We start from the raw sequence: 25,227 nt of genomic DNA on the forward strand, positions 1-25,227 counted from the left end.
CTGATACAAACTCTTAAATAGCCCAGAGTCACTGTAAACACAAATTCTTACAACTGAAAATTAAATTCATTCTCATATCTTAAATTCCTTTATCATATCCCTGAAAACAGATCCCCTCTTCTGATGCTTTTTATATCAATGAATGACATGACCAGAAACCCAGCTATAGAAGCCAGAAACCCAAGCATCATTGTATAGACCTCCTTCTTGTCTTCATTTCCAAGGTCCAATATATTACCCTTTCTGTTTTATCCTCTAACCAGCCCTCCTGATCAGTCCCCTCCAATCCACTCTCCATATGTCTAGTGATCTTTTCAATAAACAAATGGCATATAATGATTTAGAAACCTTTAAAAGCTTTCCTTTGTACTTAGAATAACTCATAAACATGGCCCACTGGGTCTTGCATATCTGGTTCCTCTCCATTTCTCCAATCATATCCTCCATTATGCTCCCCATAGGTTTCTACACCCTCACTGACCTTTCAGTTCATAAAGTACATCATGCTGTCTCCTGCCACAAAACCTTTGTGCATGTTGTTTCCTCTGTTTGAAACTCTTCTCTCCTCTTTTCACCTAGTTAACTCTCACTCATTCTTCAGCTCTTCATTTCACTTCCTCAGAGAAGACTTTCCTGAGCTCCCAGCTTGGAAAAATTGTCCCAATTATATTTATAGCAGCATGCACCTCTTCATATGTGAATTAAAATTTTACATTAATTTGTGAGGATAATTTTTTTTGTGAATTTGCATGGAGCATCTCTATCTCACTAGACTTTTTGCTTCATGAAGGCCAAGTCAAGTTCTGCTTCTATTCAAAGTATCTCTCTGGCACTTAGCAGAGACATGGCTTTTCATGCAGGAATGAATGACAAGTTGCTTAATCAAGTTTCTCATCTGGTAAGTGGAGATAACCATGCCTGCATGAAACATCTCACAGTACTTCTATCAAATCAAACAGCTCTTTAAAATGTTGCTATGTGTCATTCCATTATTTATGATGACACTCTATCAATGAAACCATGAAATAGAAGTTCATGAAATAAAACTTTGTCTACTTAAAAAAATCTCTAATGCATGCTCTATGTAAGAGTCCAGTAGTATGGTACTTACACACTTGGGTTTAATGCTTCCGTCATAAATCGGGCCACCAAGGAGTAGTAATCAAGTCCAGCATACAACTGGTTGAAAAATCTTGGATGGTCTGTAAATTTAAGCAGAGTATTCATCTACAAAGTAATAAAAACGAAAAAGACTCTTCATATAACAGTAACATAAATCAATCTTTCAGACAAGAAATGCAGCCAGATACAAAAGAGTATATACTGCATGAATCCACTTATAGGACATTCAATATAAGGCAAAATTGATCTCTGGAGACTGAGGTTAGAATTCTGGGTGCCTTTGGGAAGGCGATATTGACTAAGAAGGGACTCGAAGAAGGCTCTGGAGTGCTGGGAAGGGTCTACATTTTGATCTGGGTGATGGTTACTCATACACAGTTATGGGCAAATTCACAGTGCACTTGAGATCTGTCCACTTTACTGACTGTAAATTATGCCTCAGTTTTTAAAAGAATTCAAAATCTAATCATGTGCAAGGGGACCAAATGTTGAAAACCCACCTCATAACCCTCTCTACTAAACAATCATGTTTCTCAGCAACACTTGGGCACCGTCTTAGGAACTCTGGTTTATCTGTTCCCTTTTTTCTCCCCACACCCCAGATCCAAACCAGAACCCTTAAGAAATGGATTACTAGAACTATCTGTCCAAGTATCAAAGCCTGCTACCTTTATCTTCAGAAGATATGGATCTTAACTTCCCTATCTTTAAACGTATTTCACTCACCAACAGGGTTCACTTCGGGCTACAGGCAGTGAGTGGCCTTTTCATTTTTCAGATTGGACCATTTTTCATAGTGCAACTGGCATTATGTAGATGGAAGTAAGATGTGACTCATCATAGGGCTTACATAAACTTTCTAATTCAACTTACTTTCAAAGGCAGTAGCCTTTAAGGCTCAACTTCAGTTCCAACTTTCTATTTTTTTTCCCCTCCTATAAAAGGTCTCATAAAGGTTCTTGGCTTTCCACAGTGTGAATATTCACACCAAACACAAGGCTAACTTACTTGACATTCTCAATCATAGGAAGCCCAGCATGACAAAGAACAAGGAGGCAGGAGGTCTGTTTCTAAATTTGAGTATTGGGGAACCTTTTAGGTTAGTGACTTCTCATTACAACTCACAGCATTTGGTTTTAGGGTATTTTTCTCTTTAAACTAGGAGTTCAATAAAAAACAAAAGCTCAAGAAAATATTCTTTTAAATAAAATACGGAAGACTTCCTCTAATCTGGCAAAGGAAACCAGACATTGCTACAAGTAATTTTAATAAGATTTTTTTTTAGTTCCGTGTTAATTTATGATTGATTTCCATGGTAACATTATGGAAAATATCCAGTAAACTGAAAAGTCTCCTGCATTAAATGTCATTCTACATTTCTGACATGCACTATAATAATAAGATATGTATCTCTGCTTTTGAAATGCTAACTGGGTTTTTGATACATACACCAGACTTTCCCAAGGGAATATAAACCAATTATTTTTAGCCAGGATTTTATTATGTTCTTTCCACTAAATTTAGTTCAGTGTCAGAATTCACAAAGCATAATGCCTGCATGGTCTTAAGCACCAGATTACCTTTACAGCACACTGCAAAATGCATATTTTGGGAAGTTACTTCCTTACTTCTGGAACTTGTTCCCTGGGTGTGTGGGATATTAACAGTTGGACTAGTACGTCAGCACAAGACCAATACCATACTACTGCTTTAACAAAATATCATAGCAGTTAAGCATTATGGCAAAGCTATCACAGCAGAAAATTACCATGTATTCATTTTTTTTACGCTTTCCTAAAGATTTTTATTTTTGATCCTGTTAGATTTGATAAAATAATTTGACAATTACCAACTGCCAAGACATCATCAGTATCTTCCCAATCTACTCCTGTTTATAGTAAAGACAACCTCCTGAACACCTTTTTTTTTTTTTTTTTTGCATATTGTGGACCATGAAGATTTAAAATCCCTTTACAAGTTCTATCATCAAACTATGCTTTGCCAGTTTAGACTAACATAGGAAATAATAAGTAGCAGTCATCATGTATGGTCTTGATTATAAATAGAGGATGGGGATTGCCAAGAAGCAGATCATATTTCTGTACTAGCACTAACACTAATGGTTTTTCTAGCCATTTATCTTTGGCATTGACAAAAAAATCTGTATTATGAATTAAGTGGCCCATTGTAAAAATAACAGAACCACTATTTTTTGATCCATCTTTCTTATTGCGTAAACATTGTCATACTCAGCTTTACTATCAGGTAAATACATGCTTAAGAAAATACAAGAACTTGTTAGGGATACAGATCAAGGAAGGAAAGGAACGTCTTACTTGTTTTGACGCTGTAGCGTATGACATCCTGGCAGAGCTCCAACAGCCTGTGGTGTGGCTCTCCCATGTCTCTCATCTCCAAATCAAGAAGTTGTTTCAGCTGCTCGGGGGGCCGCCACTCACAAACCTAGACATTCAGCAATGGCAGTTAATTGAGCTCCTACTGGATTCAGGTATCGAGAGGGTCCTACCCTCATGAAACTTCCAGGCAAGTGGGGTTCCAGACAAGTGGGACTGAGATTTAAATGTACAACCTTAGTCCAGGGTGAAAAGATGGGATGGTGACCCAGGTGTGACTGGAACAAATGAGGGGCCCCACTTTCAAATGGAAGGTCAAAGATTCCCTGGAGGAAATGATTTCTAACCAAGCAAAGATTAGGGGATGGGGAAGGCAAGAGGGCACTCTAGGTAGAAGGAACCAGGGTCTTAAAGGCTAAAATACAAGGGCCCATCTGAAGAATGAAGTTAGTTTAGTGTGGCCAGAACATGGGGTTGGAGGAAGGAGAGGCAAGAAGGGAAGTTAGAATCCCAAAATAACTTCCTCACTACTCTCTCTGTTTGTACCCTTACACTTGACCCATACATTCTGTCAACCTGGCAGCCAGAATCCAAAATGATCCTCCTAAACCCAAGCCATGGCCATTCCTTTGCTAAAATATCTCAGTGGCTCACTTCCTTCAAAGTAAAGCCAAGTCCTCACAATGACTTCAAATGATCCTGTATAATCTGCTTCCCTTCATGGCGTTTCCTCTCTAGTCTAGCTCTGCTTTCCTCCCAGCTGACCTTTCCCCACCACCTGGACCTCTTTGCTGTTCCTTAAACATGCCATGCACTCTCCACCCTGAGAGTCTTCATACTGGCCGTGCCTTCTGCCTGGATACTCCTGCCCCACACGTCCTCCTGGCTAACCTCCTCAGTTCTTTAAAAGCTTTGCTCAAAGGTCCCTTTCTCAATGACAACAATCCTGATTTCCTTATTTAAAATCACAAGGTTCACCTTACCCCAGCCCTATCAGCCTCTTAACATTTCCTGCTCTTCCTTTTCCCATTGTACTTCTCATCTTTAAAGATACCATGTAATTCATTTATTTTGTCCCACATAGTCTCCATGAAAGCAGAGATGTCCATCTGTTTGCTCACTGCTCCCAAGTAACTAACACAGTGCCTACCATACAAAGGGAGCTTTACAGCCATGTGGTGAATGAAAGGATGAATGAATGAATGAAATGAGACTCCAGATCAGGACAGACTTTCTGTGGCATGCTACAGTTTGAACTTGGCTCTAGGGCGGCCATTGAAATGTTTTGGACTGGGGAATGATATGAACATATTTGTGTTTTGGCCAATAGCTTTAGTTGCTATAGGGAGATTCCAAGTAAAATCAGAAAGAAGACGTGGCTGTAACAAACCAGGCAAGAGAAGGTAGTTTTCTGAATGAAGTAGATACTACTGGAATGAAGTATTTCCAGAGATATTTAAAATGCAGAAACAACAGAACTCAGAAATCAGTTACACAGCAAGAGTGAGGGAGAGGGATGAGCCAGGGACAACTCTGATGTCTGTTATATGCATGGGTTGATGGTGATGATGAGCAAAAGAATCTGCTTTGGGGTGGGGTCGGGATGATGAGTTTGGGGCATATATAGCCTGAGCCCTCTCAGGACATCCGAAAGGGGTGCAAGAGTTGGTCTGAAGTTCTTGTGAAATGCCAAGAACAAAGTTCCATACATCCACCATGGTAATTCACCATGGGGGACATACTCAGAGAGAATCTACACTAAGAGGAAAGGCATGGGGTCTCCCCTGGGCACCACCATCCCTTAAGGTGGAGGACAAGCCAGAGAAGCAGGGAAAATCTGAGAAGAGTTCAGTGCTCCTAAAACAAAGAAAACAGAATGTCTTAAGGAAAAGATGGTCATCACCATCAAATCCTGTTGAGAAGCCCAATTTGATAAAGACTGAGAAGTGCTCATGGGATTTATCAACAAGGAGGTGTTCTTGGCAAGAGCCATTTGACTTAGAGAGGTGGGAGTGGAGGCCAGATTGCCATGGAGTGAGGGTGTGGGAGGTGAGGAAAGAGAGGGAGGGAGGGAGCATAGACAATCTTTAAAAAGTTCGGGTGTGGAGGGGAGGAGACAGACAGGGGAGTAGCCAGGAAGTCAGGAGACTAGGAGGTGGGAGGCTGGGGAAAGCAAGAAAAATACTGAGTTGTACAAGGGGCATGAAATTAAACTCTGATGTGAGAACCATAATAGGCAGGGGTAATTCAAAAGTGACTGAGACAATCCAAAGGAATGACTACTCATAGAAACACATCTCAGAGATACTGCAGGTTTAGTTCAGAATGGGAATATTGAAATAAAGTGGGTCAAACAAAGATTTGGGTTTCCCAGGGCGTATAAAATTTATGTTTACACTGGACCATCTAGTCTATTAGGTGTGCAATGACATGATCTAAAAAATGTACATACCTGAATTTAAAAAAAAATAGTTGTTGGGGAAGGTCATCAAGAAGAGGTGACCATCAGATGACCCATGAGCTGACCTTGGTCCTTGGAGGCACCTCACCCCTCCCCAGTCCTTGGAATATGGGTTCCGCTTGTGTCTCCTACTCCCAGAGACTGCTCCAAGGACACAGCCTTGAGACAATGATGTGGTGTTGAGAACAGTTGCATAGTATATTGGATTAAACCCAGTTAAGGCCCCTATATGTCTGTATGTTTACCTATCTATCAAACCTTTTAAGGTTTGGAGGGCAGGTGTGGGGATCCACTCATCTTGCTGCTGCCCAAGACACGTTTCCTACATAAGTTTGTTTTGCTTATTAAAACTGCCACATGTCAACCTGGAGTGGTCTGTGTATTTCTTTGGTCTCCCCCTGCTCTCTCTAGGAGCCAGTTTCAGATTTCACCCAGGAAACTCCTGAGGAGATTAGGAGCCCACGTAATTTTAATGCTAAAAAATGCAAACCATCATCTGAGCATTCAATGAGTCGTAATCTTTTTGCTGGTGGAGAGTCTTGCCTCCATGCTGATTGGACATGGACTGATGAACATGGTGGCTGCTGAAGGCTGGGTTGGCTGTGGTGACATCTTAAAGTTTGCTGCATTCCTCGACTCTTCCTTTCATGAACAATTTCTCTGTAGCATGTGGCTGCTGTTTAATAGTCTTTCACCCACAGTAGGACTTCCTTCAAAATCGAAGTCAATCTTCTCAAACCCTGCTGCCTCTTTGTCAACTAAGTTTATGTACTATGCTCAATCCTTTGTGGCCATTTCAACAGTCTTCACAGCATCTGCACCAGGAGTAGTTTCCATCTCAAGAAACCACTTTCTTTGCTCATCTGTCAGAAGCAACTCCTCAGCTGGTCAAGTTTGATCATGAGATTGCCGCAATTCAGTTCCATCTGCAGGATCCTCTTCTAAGTCTACTTCTTTTGCTATTTCCACCGCATCTGCAGTGACTTCTCCACCAAAGTCTCGAACCCTCAAAGTCATCCACAACAGCTGGAATCAACTTCTTCCAAACTCCTGTTCATGCTGATATTTTGACTTCTTCACATGTATCTCAAATGTTATTTATGGCATCTAGAATGGTAAATCCTTTCCAGAAGGTTTCCAATTGACTTTGCCCAGATCTATCGGAAGAATGACTGTCTAGGGTAGCTATAACCTTATCAGATGTCTTTCTTAAATGATAAGACCTGAGAGTCAAAATTACTCCTTGATCCATGGGCTAAGAATGGATGTCATGTTAATGATTCCATTCATCTTACACATCTCTACAAAGCTCTCAGGTGACAACGTGCATTGTCAAAACGTGGTAATATTTTGAAAGGAATCTTTATTTTCTTAGCAGTAGTTCTCAACTGGGGGCTTGAAATATTCAGTAAACCTTGTTGTAAACAGATGTGCTGTCACCCAGGCTTTGTCTTTCCATTTGCAGAGCACAGGCAGAATAGGTTTAGCATCACTCTCAAATGCCCTTGAGTTTTCAGAATAGCGAATGAGCACCGGTTGCAACTTCAAGTCACCAGCTGCATTAGCCCCTAACAAGAGAGTCAGCCTACTGAAGCTTCGAAGCCAGGCACTGGCCTCTCCTCTCTAGCTCTGAAAGGCCTAGATGGAGCCTTCTTCGGGCAGAAGGTTGTATCATATATACTGAAACCTCCGATATTTAGTGTAGGTCTTCTGGATCACTTTCTGCAGCTTCTACATCAGTCCTTGCTGCTTCCCTCTGAACTTTTATGTTACAGGGACGGCTTCTTTTCTTAAACCTCATGAACCATCCTCTGCTAGCTTCATCCTTCTCTTCTGTGGTTTCCTCACCTCTCTCAGTTTTCCTAGACTGGAGGAGAGCAAGGCCCTTGCTCTGGATGAGGCTTTGGTTGAAGGGAATGTTGTGGCTGGTTTGACCTTCTATCCAGACCACTAAACCTTTCTCCAGATCAACAGTAAGGTTGTTTTACTTCCCTGTCATTCATGTGTTCACTGGAGTAGCGCTTTTAATTTCCTTCAAGAACTTTTCCTTTTGTAGTCACAATGTGGCTAACTGTCTGGGGCAAAAGACCTAGCTGTTGGCCTGTCTAGCTGCATCATTCCTAGCTTTTGATTTAAATTGAGAGATGTGCACCTCTTCCTTTCAGATGAATACTTAGAGGCCATTACAGGGTTATTCATTGGCCTTATTTCAATCTTCTTACGTCTCAGAATAGGGAGACCCAAGGAGGGGGCAAGAGAGAGGAACTGCCAACGAGTAGAATAGTTAGAACACACAAAACATTATCAGTAAGCTCACTGTCCTATATGGGTGTGGTTTGTGGTCCCTCAAAACAATGACAAGAGTAACATCAGAGATCCCTGATTATAACAAACCATAAAAATATCATTATATTTTATGATATGATGTTATAATATATACAATATGTTTTATAATATGTTATAACATGTAACAAGTATAACAACAATGAAAAAGTTTGAAATATTGTCAGAATTATGGAAAGGTAACACAGAGACACAAAGTGAGCAAATGTTGTTGGAAAAATGACCCCAATAGTCTTGCTGGATGCAGGGATGCCACAAACCTCCAAACTGTAGAAAACATACTATTCACAAAGTGCAGTAAAGTGCAATGCAGTAAAATTAGGTATTCTGATTTACACAACATGATTAAATCTCAAATGCATTTAGCGGAGGGAAAATTGCAAGACTCAGAGGGCCCCTTGTGATTGGATTCCACCTGTCTCACATTCTGGAAAAGGCAAAAAATACAGACTTAGCGAACTCATGTAACTCTACACCCAAGAGGGAGCAAATTTTACTAGATGTAAATTATAACTCAATTTTTTAAGAAGTGTCTGAGAAAGAATGTCTACAAGAGAAGACACTAGAAGTAATCATCTCAGAGTGCGGGGATGTATCTGAGTGGTGCCCTGTTGGATCTCTGACAAAGCTAGACTAAGTTAATGACATAAAGTCTCCACCTCCTTCCCCCAACTACAGCATAGTTTTCAACCCAGCTTCAGGTGGATAGCTTGTAGGGCTAATGAATGGCAATCAACGTGGGGCATCCTTCATTGATGACTTAAGATCTTAAGCTCCCCCTTCTTGTCTTACCTTCCATTAGTCACCTATATGAGCCCTTCTTTCTAGACACTAAGTTCCCTTTTTGCCATGCTCTTTCCATCCTTTACCTTCCTACTTCCCTTAACACACATGGATCAACTTCTCCCTGCCCATCAAAATCTTGCTTGACCTTCATATCCCACAACAAAGTTCAGAAGACATACTCTTCTATGAAATCTCTGAAGTCTGTCCCCATCACACACATTTATCACATTCTTATTGGGACCCCCTGTTCTCTTTTCCAAAGAAAACCTATTCTTCCAATTAGACTGTAAATTCTGTTCAAAGCTGAGCCTTTATCTTATTTGTCTTTATATCCTCCAGGGCCAAATATAATGGCTTACCCATAGCTAACACTCAATTAATATTTAATGACTGAATAAAGGCCAATTAAAAAAGAAAAAAAAGCTTACCAGAAAAGCAGTGTGCTCCAAAGTAGAGCAGGTCCAAAATATTTCACAAGTACAGATAAGACCAGAAAATATGCAATTATAAATATATAATCAAGAAATACTATCAGACATCTTGCCTTGAATATAGATATTCTAAGTTCACAGGACATTTCGATCTATTTTCCTATTAGTTTGTCCAAATGCATGTGATCAAAACTTCAGAATAAATACCAATTCACATTCAAAATCTTTTTTTTTTTAAAGATTTATTTATCTGACACAGAGAGATCACGAGTAAGCAGAGAGAGAGGAGGAAGCAGGCTCCCCGCTGAGCAGAGAGCCCGATGCGGGGCTCGATCCCAGGACCCTGAGATCATGACCCGAGCTGAAGGCAGAGGCTTAACCCACTGAGCCACCCAGGTGCCCCCAAAATCTTTTTTTAATGACATTTACTTTTGACTAACAGAATTGGAATACAAATCCCTCCTCTACCTCTATTTTTTTGATAATTCAATTTCGATATGAAAGATAATCAATATAATAAAGGATAATTTAGAAATTGTAAGAGACATAGAGAGGACAAGTTAAAGACTGAAAGCCAGACTGCCTGAATTTTAGTGCTAGCTCTGATATTAACATGTGATCTTGGGCAAAGTACTTGACCTCCTTGTGCCTCACGTCTTTCCTCATCCCTAAAATAGAGTTAACATATAGCCCCTGCTTCTTAGTGTTTTTGTAAGAAGTAAATACAAAAATTCATATGGAGTAATCCTGACAATATCACCTGGAACATAGTAAGTACTCTTAAGAGTAGAATTCACTAGTAATAATTGCAATATCAGTTTGAATCTGAACTTGAGCCTGACTTTGAGTCTTAGAACCAGCAACTGGTGCCAGTCAGAAGTCAGACTTAACAATCCAGGTTTTCTAGGCTAAGCGCAGACCAGCTCCTGGAAGGACCCTCAGATAAACTTAAAATCTTTTCATGTACTTTTTAACATGAAGCTTATTTTTTCCTAGAAACAAAAAGAAGGCTCCCAAGAAGATGGAGGGCAGAGTATGTTTCAGAGAGTGTATATATCAAGATCCTCCAGTTATCTAAAACCTATATAGATTATAGGTTATAGAAGGCTCCATCCTTGTGCTTCATGCCCTCAAGGCCTGGGGTCTCAGCCAATCTCCCAACAAGTGATGGCTGGCAAAGTTAACAGCCAGTGCCTCCAGGAAAAGAGATACTGGGTGGGGGGCAAGGGGCACCCACTTTGGTAGCTGGGATCCCCTTGAAACAAAGGTACAGAGGTCATCATAACATGAGCTTCCTATTTCCCTTACATCTAACCATCATATTTGGAAAGAACTATCTTTCCCATTCCAGGGGTTTTTCATAGATTGTCTTTTATTTTTACCTTCTCATTGACATCTGTAGCCTTCAAAACCACCTCTTCCATTATTAGCCTACAGGCCTCTTCCACAAACTTTTCTCCTGCTCTTCTGTCTGTCGTGGGGCCATTCAGTACAACCCCATCCACAAGAACAGCGCTCTTCTTACTTGGAATCATGTCTTGTGGATGCGTATCTCCTGGAAGCACACAGAAAAATCACATTTGAGACATAACCTAATTAGATCACAACAAAACACAAGGGGAGGCTTCAAATGGCCTATCTTCTTTTAATACATTTGGGGCATTGAAGCTGACAGTTGTTTATGGTTTCCAATGGCATTGTAGAGTTAAGGAAAGAAAGTTCTATTTAACATTCCTGTAGAATCTTCTTTGACATCAGCAAGTGTGGAGGAGCTCAAGAAATGTAAAATCAACCCATTTTACTCGCTCTTGCAAATACCTTTCAAACACATGCACAGAAAGATCATTCTAGACATGAGATCATGTCTGTTTTGTGTACACACACTCTTTTGAATTTGCTAAGGATTGCCCTATATTCTCTTTGTAGGAATAAGTTATTCCTAAAGAAGAAGTTATTAACGTATCATCTCTCTTCGTTTTACATTTTAAGCCCATGTTTAAATGACCCTTTATATCAAAGACACTGCTTTGTCCCTGAGATCCCCTCCATCCATGTACTCTGCCACTGTCTTATGAATGGAGAATAAAAGAAAGTGAATTGATTGACAGTTGGTGTACCCACATTTGATGCCCTCAAACTTGCAGCCTAGGCACAGGCAGAAGGATGGAACAGAACATCTTCAGGAGTATGCAATTGCCACTCAGTAACTAAAGGTTAAAAGTCAACATGGAAATCTATATCTGAGAAGAAAGTTTACTGCCTACCCAAAATAGCCTTCCCCAAAAATAATTCTGGCAACTGAATCCAAATATTCTACCAATATCTGCCACAAGCTTGGATTCAATTTTATTCTTTCTCAAATCAGTGTCTCTCTCTCTCTTCCCTATAAGGTATATACATATTCACTAGGTTGTGGAAATGTACAGAAACTGTTTTAAAAACTATCTTTCTTTTAAAAAAAAAAGATTTTATTTATTTATTTGACAGAGGAAGACACAGTCAAAGAGGGAACACAAGCAGGGGAAGTGGGAGAGGGAGAAGCAGGTTTTCCATTGAGAAGGGAACCCAACATGGGGCTCAATCCCAGGACCCTGGGATCATGACCTGAGCTGAAGGCAGACGCTTAACCAACTGAGCCACCCAGGCGTTCCTTACTTATATTTTTTAAATTTACCTTAAGTATGCTGATGGTCCATACGTATTTCAAATAATTTTATGCTTACCAAGGGCTCTAGCAGTATTAACATTTATTATGCCCTAAGTCTGTCTTTTCCTCAGAGGAATACAATTTGGTAAAATTCTGTGGCTTTATAAAGCTTTTATTTCTATTATTGGTGAACTCAAATGTTATCCATAGAGGCAGATAAAATGTGTCACAGGCTGATTCCCCAATTCGGGAAAGACGGGGTCTGCAGCAAAGGATCAATCCTTTATCCTCACCCTGAAGGCTGAACCATCCAGAGCTCCAATGATGAATTTTAGTTCCATCCTTCACTTTTACTTATCTTTCACTTGAAAGGATGCATTCAACATGGTTTAGGGCCAAATGGTGAAGCTTTGGAATTGAGCTTTTAGATGGAAATGCTGTACACCTAGAGGCACATTCCTCCCCCAAATTTTAATCCTAAAAATAAACCGGAAAAAGAGGGCAATTATTCAGGGAACCCTGATTATGTCAGTAGGCTGTGCTATTATTAGGCGCACAGAAAAAGTTAGGTTTCTTAACCTCATTAGTAGAATTTCAAGGTTTTATTGTTCAGGGAATAGCAGCCACTTTCTAGCTCTCTCAGAATCAGTCTCTCTCTCTCTCTCTCTGTGTGTCTCTCTCTCACTCACACTAAAAAATGTCAAACACCCACTTGCAACCAGAAAAGAAGTGAAATTGAAATTTAAGTCATCTTTCCACAGCAATCAATTTAAGAAATCCCCATATTTCATGCAATTATCTATGAAAAAATACAATAAAAAACAATGAAGAATTGGATATAGATGATGCCTCTTCTTGATAGATACATTCTATTTCTATAGCCAGATGTGAAAACGTGCCTCTTTCTCCCCCCTGTCTTTTCCCGGGTTGGGAAAGATCCTCTGGAGAGTGTATAGGAGGCCAACCTCTGACCTTCTGAGATGCATACCCAGGACTTCCAATCTAATCACTAGATTACTTAACTGCTGGGTTAATAATGAAGTTTTTCAATGGGAAGAATCTTCTGTTAAGGATATATCCAGAATCTATTTTTCATGACCCACTCCCCTACCGCTTTAGTCCAAACCAGCATCAAATGCTTGGGTTACTGCCGTAGCCTCCCATCTAATTCCCTACCACCACACACACAAACAGCTCCCACCCTTGTCCTGCATGCTGTGTGGACTGTACTCAACATCATAGATCCTATGTTCCTTCAAAGATATAAGTCAGTTCACAGGATGACTTAAACCATCCAATGGCTCTTTATCTCATCAAACAAAAACTCAAAGTCATAATGAGCTCAAGACCCTAAATGATCCCCTATCTCCATGATCTGTTGGACATCAAACCTCAGCTCTTATTACTGTCCTCAAAGCTCATGAAGTCTTATCCACTTTGGCTTCTTCACTACTCTTCACTCTTTCTTAAACATGAGTTTCTCAAAGAGGCCTCCTTGACAACCTTATTTCAACCATAACCCCACCTTCTTACTCTGCTTTATGACTCACAACCAATGACCACCATGTGACAGATCATATACACTTCTCATTTACTTGTCTGAACATCTGTCTCTCCAGTAAAGGTTTGGCTCTCTAAGAGTATAATCTGTGTCTGTGGGTTTCACTTTTGTTTTGTACACCCAGAAAATGACCGACAGCTTATGGGAGTTTGATACAAATGTGTTGACTACTAAATAAAAGAAGCCCTCTCTGGTCCTTCAACCAACCAGTGATGATGTCCCCCCTTTTCCGAGATGCTATTGCAGGTTACCTGACCTAACTGAGCAGGAGACGCATTTAGCTAGGGATGGGCTAGATGTAGAGTACAGTTCATACAATTCAGAAGAAGAGAATAGAGAAGATACAGTAGAGACCAGAAGATACAATAGAGAAGATGCAGTAGGGACCAGAAGAACCTGGGAACAGGGTCAACAGGCAAAGCCAAGTTGTGGTCTCTGGACTGTGAAAGGAAACTGCAAATGAAGACTCCCACTTTCCTCTCCTCTCTATACTTTTGTTGCAGCCACTGTCTTTCTATGCTCTCTCCTTCCCTTTCTGGTAGGCACTTGACTTCTGAAAGTCAGCCCATCCAGCCTCACCCTGGGAACCGCACTTCCAAGTGTGAAAGGCAGCTGACCTCTAAACTCTAGGACTTCTGAATTTCCACCAATTCCTCAATCCCGTGCCTTCCAAAGCTCTGTATAAGCTCAACTTTTGCTTTGCTCAAAGCGATGTATGGATTTCCTTGTTGAACAAACAATAAAATCAGTTTCAAACTGTTTCAGATACTGAGCAGTGGCCTCTTCCTTTTACATAGGACTAAGTGAATTAACAAAGACAAAGACTTAAAGCACTGTCTGCTACATAATGGGCACTCAGTAAATGTTATTAATATTAGCTTACTCAATACATTTTAGTTGGCAGTAATGAGAAATCAGCACTACTTATTAAATACATGAGTGCACAGAGCATTAAGTGAAACTCAGTAGAAAGGGAGTTCTCCTCAGAGTGGCCAAATGACCTGGGTAATGAACTCTAGACCAAGGGGCCAATGAGTTACTCCCTGTGGAAGAGTCAAAAAAGGGTCCATGGTGTAGGGAACTGCCCCTGGGGAGGGAGCAAAACTTCCTGCCATGATGCTCAGGACATAAGATGGTGGTCAAGGAGTTCAGCCCCCACTGGGTGGCCAGTTGTCTAGACCTCTTTCCTTGTCACTTTCCACTTTGCACTGTGGTTTCTGTGCAGAGGCCTTATTTATTGCACCAGACTCTAAAATCCTCTAGGAAAAGGATGCCTGTCTTATTTTTCTGGACATCCCAGAAACCTGTTCGGCAGCTGGCATGGGTAGGCACTCAACAATTCTGAGGACCACCTGGCTAATGGTAGAGGTATCTGGGAAGTCATCCTATATAACCCCTTCACAGAATCCAAGACCCCTATACAACCCAGTGGCCAAGATGTCAGGTAAGCTGAGTTCTAGTCTCACTTAACTTCTCCCAAGCTCCTTGATCCTGGGATAACAAAACATCTCTGTGCCTCAGTTTCCTTATCTATAAAATAGGAGATAATTGAAAGAAAGTGCCAGGCTGGCTGCCAGAAAATCATTAGGAAAGCTGAGTAAGATTCAGATTTCTGAGTTGGTACTAAAGATTTTATTCAGGCTGGGGTCCAGAATCTGGAAATTAGCATGTGCTCTAACTTACACCAACAGTACTAAAATACACTGACATGCAGGTGGACTTAGGATTCACTGTTCTGGGTGACCCCCTAAGGTCCTCTCAAACTCTAACATCTTAAGTTGTCAAGGCTTTCCCTCCCCCTTTCCTACTTAGTCATTCATTTCAACAAGCATATAGCAATCACCTACCATGTGCCACACATCAGTTTAGGGGCCAAACAGATGGAGTGGGTCATGTCCTCAAGAATCTCAGTCTCCCTGGACAGTTAGGACCTCAAAATTTACAGCAACACAAGACATGTCTACAGGCTCTGTTCCAGAATCTGTCCTCAAAGTTTTACAGTTTTAACACATTCGATTGTCACAAAAACTCCAGTTAGTTACTCGGTGTTATGGCTGAGGAAACGGAGACAGAGAGGCTGGAAATGGCTTGCCCAATGTCACAGAGCTAGCAGGTAGTGAAGCCAGGGTAAATAACATTGAAGTTCTCTGAAGGAACACTAAGATGCTACTCTGCAGGCATCTACAGTTTTTAGAGCCATATTAGGGAGGTAATAACGACCACGAGATGAAGTATACTCAATTCCTATCCTTAGTAATGGACAGGTTCGGAGGACTGACTGAATAAGCAACTAGAAGGCAGCAGGTGCCAAGTGCCTTGAGAAGGACACTAATAAGATGTTTGAAACATAAACAGTGCAGACATTTGGGGTTAAGGCTTAGGGTCATAGGAGAAGTTGAGTAATGAGGGAAAATTTCTGAATTAGAAGACTTACCTTCTCTTTGAATATCTGTAATAATGTATAATAATAATTCTTAAACTTCTTCACTTAAATAGTGCTCCACTGAAAGCTGGAATGGTCACAAAAATTCTCCTTACAGTGACTTCAAATAGGCATTTATGTCATTTCCACAGGCATTGCAGCAAATGAGTAGAGAGTGGAAGTCTAATTTCTCTTCCACAGGACTCTACGTCAAATATGGGAAAACTTCTATCAACTCTCATCTAAAACCCTCTCTTAATCAATCTCTCTCTCTCTCTCTCTCTCTTCTTTTTTCCTAGTTAGAACTGCTCCAGTTTCTTAATGGTTTCTGATTAGCCCATAGCCACTAGTCTAGGTCAGTTTATTTCTATCTTGTAAAATGAGTGTGAGCACAAAATTCCAGGTGTGGTATCCCCAGCTCTAAATAGAATGTATTCTTATTTTCCATGCTCTGGTTACCATGAGTCCCTTCATCATCTAGTAGCACCCTAACTGATCTCAAAGCTTAAGCTTCGAAGCCAGGTAGATCCCAGCCCAAATTTTAATTGTGCTTCTGTGATTTCATCCTTGTTATTTAAGTTCCATGTGATTCAGATTTCTTATTTGACAAGTGGGGAAAATAGCCATGTCTATTTTATTGAGTCATTGGAAGGGTTAAATGTGGCAAAGCATGTAAGCTGCTGAGCCAAGTGCCAGGAACAGAGTAAAGAGAACAGTAACTAGTAACTATTAATGAAAGTGAGGCTATATGAACTCTTGGTACCCATATTATACTGTTGGCTCAGGTAAAGTTTAGAATTAATAACCTTAGGTCTTTGTCAGAAAGTCTGCCAGTTAGAGACAGGTGTCCCATCCAAGACTCTTTAATTGTTAAGAGAAAATTAGTAATAGAAAATAATGCTTGCTTCCAAAGGATAAGAAAGAGGAATGTCAGATCAAAAAAGGAATCCAGGCATCTAGGTGGGAATGAAGGAACTCTTCAAACCTTGTGCAAAAGACAGTGAGGACCAAGGGAATGAGTAGGGTCAAGACTTGGAAACCCCAGTAAGTCAGTCCAAGATAGGCATGACAATCAAAGCCTGCAAAAGAGAATAGCATTAATTAATAAATTAATAAGAGACTATTATGTGCCAAGCACCCAACCTGGTGCCTGGGGATAGAGACATGAACAATGCAGAGTCTCTGTTCTCAAGTTGGAAAGAGAATATGTAGGGAGACAGAGTGAAGGAAAACACAGCTGGAAGAGGAAGTTGAAGAGACACCCTTCTGTTCTGGAGTTTTCTATGTCAGGTGTCTCTTCTAACCTCAAAAAAGTGGATGCCTAATTTAGTTGAATACCTGGCTGGTATTGCCAGGTACCAAATTGTTTCACATCCCTTTCAAACTTCACACCATTTTAAGCCATTTTGTTGACTTAAAAAAATAGATCAATGAGAGGATAACTATGGGCAACCTACAAGGGAGAAGACTAAAGGAAATAAACAAAGAATTAAGAAATAACAATGATATAAGGCAGTGGGCACAAAACCTCTGAAGATTTGGGCAACAGTAAGAAATGGAGCTATTTCGTTTCTGAAACTATCTCTGTGATTCTGTAGAATCATAAAGCCTACTTATGCACTGAACAATTTCCATGGTGCAACCCACAAATATGAAGTCATAAGAGTAAAAGACAAAACTATGCCTCAGTTTTAGTCTACTGAAGATGGGTACCCCTAGGCAAAGAAGAAGGAAGGAAGGGAAAGGAGGGAGGGAGGGAGGAAGAGAAGAAGAAAGGGGAAAAAAGTAAAGAAAATTTAAATAATTGGTTTAGTCTCATTTTGGGGTTAATTTCTCCTTAGTTGAAATCTATAGTGAGTTGGTACATCTTCTATTTATACTGTGTGAAGTATTTATTGAAAACTGTGTGCAAGACATTGGGGTAGGCATTGTAGGTATTCAAAGATGAATCAGACACACCAATGGAGATCTCAAAATCTACTAAGGAAAATTAGACATATTTATGAATACCTGGAATCCCATCCAGAAGGTATAAAGTGTGATGCTTGATGTCAGACAAAACACTTCAAAGTCCAGAGAAGAGCTTCTGAATGTGAGAGGCAGAAAGTCCTCCTGGATTTGACGTAGTTAGGAAGGCCCTTCATTCAACCATTCAGCAAATACTTACATAGTGCCTGTCATGTTCAGGTTGAACAGGAAGACATAAATTTACATTTACTTGGGGTAAACGGGAGATGTAGTCAATAAAGAGGCAAAGAGATAGCTAATTAAAATAATTGCAGACTCTAATAAATGGTCTTAAGGAAATTAACTGAATAGAAGACGGACAAGGAGCTATATTAGACCTGGTCATTGGGAAATATTTCTGAGGAAGAGACATTTGTATCGACATGTGAAAAAGGAAGAGTCAGATGTAAAAAGATGTGGAAAGAGAATAGCCTAGTAGGAAGGAACAGAAAGTGCAAATAATCTGCAAATTGGCCTCTGAAAGAAATAGAAAAAGATCCTGCAGCCTAAGTGTAAGGAAAAGAGGAAGGAAGGAATAAAACAAGCTTTGGAAAGACTGAAGGGGCAGATCAGGTAAGGGATTCTATTCTGAAAGCAATAGGAAAACTTTTAAGGGTTTTAAACAGAGGAGTAACATGATCTGGATTACATTTATAAATGATTACTCTCATTCTATACAGAGGCCCATGTGGAAATGGGAGATTACTGAGGAAGCTGGAGAGAAGTCTAGGCAACTGATAATGGTGGCTTTGATGTGGAAGATAGCAGTGGCCATGTAGTAAAGTGTTACAACGTGGGGGACATTTTGGTGGTAAAGCCAATAGTACTCGCTATTGAATTGGATGTAGGGGGTCAAGAAAACAATAGAATCTAAGAGGTGGCTCTTGGGTTTGGCACCTGAGTCACCAGGTAAATGGTGGAGCTCTACCCTGTTATGGGGACCACTGAAAAACAGCAAATTAGGCAAGAGTATGGTGGGGTGGGCATGAAAAATTAAGGTATTTGACTGATTAGCAGGAACTGGTTATGATGGGGTAGAAATGAAGATTATGGCCAAAGCATTCATATAAAAAAGCAACATGAACTGGGCAAAAAAATAAAAATAAAAATAAATAAATAATGTGTATGTTGGTGACCAGGAAATCTTGATAATTTGTTTGTCCAAGGGGCAGGGATACGTAAATGGGAGAAGTGAGTGTTGGGAGGGTGGCATGGGGAATGATCTTGCAGTAACTTGAATAGAAAGTAAAAAATTTAGGTGTTACTTGGTGGACATTAGGAAAACATTGTGAACATCAAATGGTATAGGAAGAGAGCTCTTGAAAAATTTAGGGGATACAGATGTAGAGGTAAGATGGGAGATCAAGAGTTGGAGATGCGAAGATATGATGACGGTAATCCAGGCCAGGGAGAGAGGGGACATGAACTAGATAGTGGACAGGATGATAGATTTATATTTTTTTCAACCTCTCCCCTACAATAATGTTGCTTCAAACTTGAAGCCAAGAATCCCGTATTTTTCTCATGATCCCTACAGCTGTCCAAAGATAAGGTAGTTTCCTATGCTCCAGCAAGTCTATGTCCCAGTCATCTTTGGATGAAAAGATGACAGAATAAGACAGGAAAAAAATCATTTGTGCATCCATGCATCAGCTCCTGTCTTGCAAACATTGGCAAACATATAACATTTCTTGGCGGTGACATTTTCCCATCACCCAGGATTTTGTTTTATGAGATCCTGTGTGTTAACATTTGGGATGCTAGGCAAATGATTCAGACACTGCTGAGACACCAAGGCACCCCCTTTAATGAAAGAGTTCAGACCTTAAACACCATCCATTTTCTGAGAAGACAAGTTCCTCACAAGGGAGTTTCTAAAACAGTTTAAAAAAAAAAATCTGTCAGAGCCTGCCAATGGCCAATAAATGCATGATGTACCACAAATCCTATCTCTCATATATCTACCTATCATTTAATTTTTTTCTAGATAGAGTTGTAAATGGTGCCCTTTAGAATGTGCAGTGTACAACCTGAACAACCGTAAGCATCAGCCCAGGCTGTTCTGCTCCTCAGACAGGCCTTGGTTGGTGTTGTCACTTTTTTGTTTGTTTTCTTTTTGTCTTTTGACCCCCTTCACCCATTTCTCCCACACTGACTACCCATCTCAGGCAACCACCAATCTGTTCTCTGCTTCTATGAGCCTGTGTGTGTGTGTTTTAGATTCTGTATAGGAGAAATAATACAATATTTGTCTTTCTCTGTCTGACTTATTTCACTTAGCATAATGGTCTTGAGGTCCAACCGTGTTGCTTCAAATGGCGAGATTTCATTCTTTCTTATGGCTGAATGATGTTCCACTACATATATATGTGTATATATATGTGTGTGTATATACACATATACATGAATGACGTAAAAATACCACAATTTTTTATCCATTCACCCATCAATAAGCATTTGGACTGCTTACATATCTTGGCTACTATAAATAATGCTGCAATAAGCATAGGATGCATATATTTTTTCACTGGTTTCATTTTCTTCAGATAAGGACTCAAAAGTGGAACCATTGGATCATGTGATAGTTCTATTGTTAATTTTTGAGGTATCTCCATACTGTTTTCCAAGTGGCAGCACCAAATTGTATTCCCACCAACAGTGCACAAACATTCCTTTTTCTCCACATCCTCACCAACATTTGTTATTTCCAGTCTTGTCATATTGATAGGGAGCTCTTGAAACTACCCCTACCCACCCACTATCCCAGCTCTAAAACTTAGGAACTTTTCTGATGGGTACAAATTTACCTAGCAAGGACTTGAATGTAGTCAGTCTCTATGAGAAAATTGAATTTATCATACACACATAGTAAATTTCAGACCCATTTTTCAGCTCCAGCTAGAGAAATTGGCTATGGAGGATATGCTTTCATTTGGCTCAGTGGGAGCTACAGCACCAAGGTGCAATATATTCCCCAGGAGCTGTTCTCACTGTGTGTCCCCTCTCCTTCATTAGCCACTGCCACCCTTGTAGTCACAATTTATGCCGTCATTTTTCCCCTGTGCCACTTTGGCCCCTTGTCCTCTATGACTCTCCATCTTGCTTCTTGTCTACATGTATTGATGAAACATCAGCTTTGACTCCTTGCTGTGTCAATGTCTCATGTTTTCTGAGATAAGACTGAGTAGCGAGAATATCCATTTTTAGTCTCATTGTTTGCTTAGGGCATTTTGGAACTAACAAGCATCCCAACTTGGACCACCCTTCCCACCAGACATGGTCTTGGCATGACTGCCAATTAAGGTTGTGCTCTTTTGTGGGTATCTCAGGTACCTAAAGTAGCAGGCATTTTAGATGCCCAGAGTTGCCTTAGTTTCTTTTTTTTTTAAGATTTTATTTATTTATTTGACAGATAGAGATCACAAGTAGACAGAGAGGCAGGCAGAGAGAGAGAGAGAGAGAGAGAGAGGGAAGCAGGCTCCCCGCTGAGCAGAGAGCCCCATGCAGGACTTGATCCCAGGACTCTGAGATCATGACATGAGCCAAAGGCAACGGCTTAACCCACTGAGCCATCCAGGCGCCCAGTTTCTGTCTTTTTGAAGCCTTAATTATTCACCTCTCTTTCCAATTCTGTGAGTTCCAAAATCCTTTCAGTAAACTCCCCCCAAAAGTGGACAAGAGCCATTCTGTATTCTGTGAAACAAGACAACCATAACTCATACTCTGAATAACTTAGCTTCTTGTAGCCATTTCCAGGTAAGGAAAGCTAAAATCAACTAGACATGCCTTACTCGGTATATTTCTGGACCTTCAGAATTCCCCATCTATCTTTTCATTATTCTCTAAAACTTGGAAATCATCCAGTTACTGTCAGAAAATAAACTTGGTGTTTTATTTTCTCTTTTTAAAAAATATTCTTCTTAAATACAAGTCTGGATGATTGAGGTCAATGGGTAGAGTACTGTCTTAGCAAAAAGAGTTTAGCACAATACTGCCAAAAAGAAATATAATGCAAGCCACAGATGGAGCCACCTGTGTTATTTTATCTTTTCTAGTAGCAGATGCCATAATTATTTATAAAATAGTACCAGTAGTTAACATAAGATATTTACAATGAATCAGGTACTGAGCTAGGCACCTTGTACAAATTATTTCATTTAGGCCTCATAATAACCTTATGAGGAAAATATCTTTATTAACTCCATTTAACAGATAGAGTAACTGAGGCCAGAGAGATTACAAAAACTGCCCAAACCAGACAGCCAATAAGTGGTAGAAGCAGAATTCAAAGCCAGATACCCTGAGTTCAGGCACCATGTTGATAATTGCTACATCCTACTTTTTTCAAAAAAGGCAAACAAGAAGACACTGCTTCTTGTGTTTCATCAACCACACTAAACTATTTGGACATATATTTTGTACTCCTAAAACAATAAGCAATTATCTTGGAACTTTGTATTAAATTGTAATGTGCTACAATTTAATATATAGTTTTAAAACCAATTTGCTCAAGTGTTGACTTCAGAATTTTAAATGTATTCCATTTAACCAGCAATTTAAATGAAAATTTAAATAAATGCTATAAATGGGTGCCTCATTTGCATGATCTGTTGATTAACTCTGATACAAAGATCATCTGTGCCCTGGGTTCTGCCTCCTAGCCTAGGCCTTTGGCAGATCATTTTCTAGATGACTAGAGGACAGTAACTCTCAACTCTTTACCATCTCAACACACATATTGTGACAGGCATATGAAGCGAATCTTAAATGCAGGAAACCTTACTTATCAAAACTTTTTTATCGAGTTTCTTACATGAGATTATAAGGAATATACTGATAAGCTGCGTAGAATGACAGATCTTTCCAAGAAGCATCTTAAAGTAAAAATAGATGGTCTAAACTGCCTTCTATGGAGGGAGGACTCTGTCACTTGCAAGGCAAATGCATTGCTGAGTGGAGTATGCACATTTAGGGACAGAGATGAACTGCTCAGTGAAATACGAAAGAAGTCGAGACTGCCACCAGCATCTTCCTTCACATCCTTTATGCTACACAGAATCAGCCTCGCCCCCGTATAAAGTCAGAGCAAATATTCTAAAAATTTGAACCTACCTGGGAGCCAACACAGTCACATAAACTGCACTATAGATGGTATCCCTGATCTACGGTCAACGTGTTTGTTCTGGGGGATACCCACATGTCTCATTGTTACTCTGATGTCGATAAATGAAGTACTCACGGAACAGTGTGTAACATATCATCAAGACACTGGCATGGGTTAGTCCCTAGCTGAGACCCACTGAGGCATGAGTTTGGATCCATCTAAAAATATGGGCCAAACTTTGTCTGAGGCCAATTTTATGTGAGAACATGGGATATTAGAGCTTGACAATCACTTACAGGCAATTTAGCAAATGTCCTCATTTTGAATTTGAGAAAACTGGGATTTAGTGGCACACAGACTGTTTGCTGTGCCCCCTTCTATAGGTCTACCAGAGCCTCTAAGAGCTGTTCATACTTCATCCTTCATAAGCATCTGGAATTGATATAATAGTACTCATATAACACTCATATAATAGTAGCTAGCATTTATCTAGCACTTACTCTGTGCCCGGTTTTTTGTAAGTCCTTTACAAGTAATAGTATATTTATCCCACAAAGAAACCCTGGGAAAATACAAACAACTAAAACTCACTCTGGTTAAGTTAAGCATATTGGAAGGATGTATCAGTTAGCTACAGTTGCATAACAAATGACCCCAAAACTTAAGAAAACAATGATACATTGTTTCTCATGATTCTGTGGCTTGGCTGGGTGACTCTGCTGGTCTTGCCTGGGCTCACTCACACAACTGTATCAGCTTGTGCATTGGCTGGGAGCTGAGCTCATCTGGAAAGATTGGGATAGCTGGACCTTGTTCTCCACATAGGGTTTCATTTTCAAAGAGATTAGACTGTTCTTCCTCACAAGGTGACAGTAGGTTTGAAGACAATGAAGGTAAAAGCTGCAAAGCCTCTTGAGGCCTTGGATTTTATGTCACATAACAGCACCTCTGCCATGCTCTGTTGATCAAAGCAAGTCACAAAAACATTTGGATTCAAAGAAATTTTTTTAAAAGCCCACCTCTTGAAGACCGAAGATAATGTCACATTGTAAAGTGGTATGCATACTAGGAGGGAATAAAGAACTTTGAAGACATTTTTTCTTAATCTATTGGAGTCTACCTTCTTATCAAAAATTATTCATATTCCTTCTATTCACAGAATAGGTTTGTTCCCATCCCCAAACCTCACCCCCAATCTCATCCTGTTATAGAAACAGGCTTGTAGTCCAGGATCTCGTGATTTGTATCAAGTCTGTAAGCATAGAAGGTTCTAGTTGCAGCTGTTCTAGGTCCAGAGACCCATAAACTAAAAACAAAGTATCAGACACCACACTCAACATAAAATAGTGAGAAGGACAGGATTACTACCATAGACACTCCCAGGAAGTGTACCAGTCTCTGGTACATAGCAGTTCTGAAATCTAACCAAGGACATATTGCACATATTGAATGGACTCTGTTTCTGCCCTCTGGGATGGTTTCCTAATCTATTATTCTCTGTGACTCTTGGATTTGCACTCAGACAGAAGTGAAGCAGTGGCCCAGCCTCTTGAACAGTTTTTGATATCATATGCAGTAATGAGCATTTCCAGATTCCTCCATAGTCTCCAACTGACCCATTCTTGCCAGTGCTTCAAGAAGGCTAGTTAGTGACTTTTCTCTGATTTCCAATTCCTCTTTGTGGAATTTTCCTTCCTCCACCTCTCCCACAATTATATATGGTTTAATTTCTATAATAAGTACCTGGTTCCAGAGTACTCTTTGCATACAATATGTTATTGCATTTCATCTTCACCACAGCTGTACAATTCATATACATACCCATTTTACAGATAAGACACTGAGGCCCACAGATGTTAGGTAACTTGCCCATAGCTACACAGCCAAAAGGTGTCAGAGATCAGATTTGAACTCAGGTCTATCTGATTCCTGAGCCTATGATGTAATTCCTGTTCTCCATCTACTGGGAGAAGAGTGATGAGGACAATG

The 25,227-nt window shown here is 40.1% G+C and overlaps 1 protein-coding gene across 1 annotated transcript in view; it reads right to left on the reverse strand.

Annotated features, from left to right (window-relative positions):
* GADL1 (glutamate decarboxylase like 1) overlaps positions 1-25,227 on the reverse strand; it is a 171,334-nt gene that overhangs the window by 132,006 nt on the left and 14,101 nt on the right. The window contains exons 2-4 of the mRNA XM_046002877.1: positions 10,880-11,052; positions 3,459-3,585; positions 1,112-1,202 (exon numbers count right to left, since the gene is read on the reverse strand). Coding sequence (XP_045858833.1) covers positions 1,112-1,202; positions 3,459-3,585; positions 10,880-11,052 — 391 coding nt within the window. The remainder of the gene's footprint in view (positions 1-1,111; positions 1,203-3,458; positions 3,586-10,879; positions 11,053-25,227) is intronic.

This window comes from Meles meles, chromosome 4 (genome assembly GCF_922984935.1).
Source record: "Meles meles chromosome 4, mMelMel3.1 paternal haplotype, whole genome shotgun sequence".
Taxonomy (NCBI): Eukaryota; Metazoa; Chordata; class Mammalia; order Carnivora; family Mustelidae; genus Meles; species Meles meles.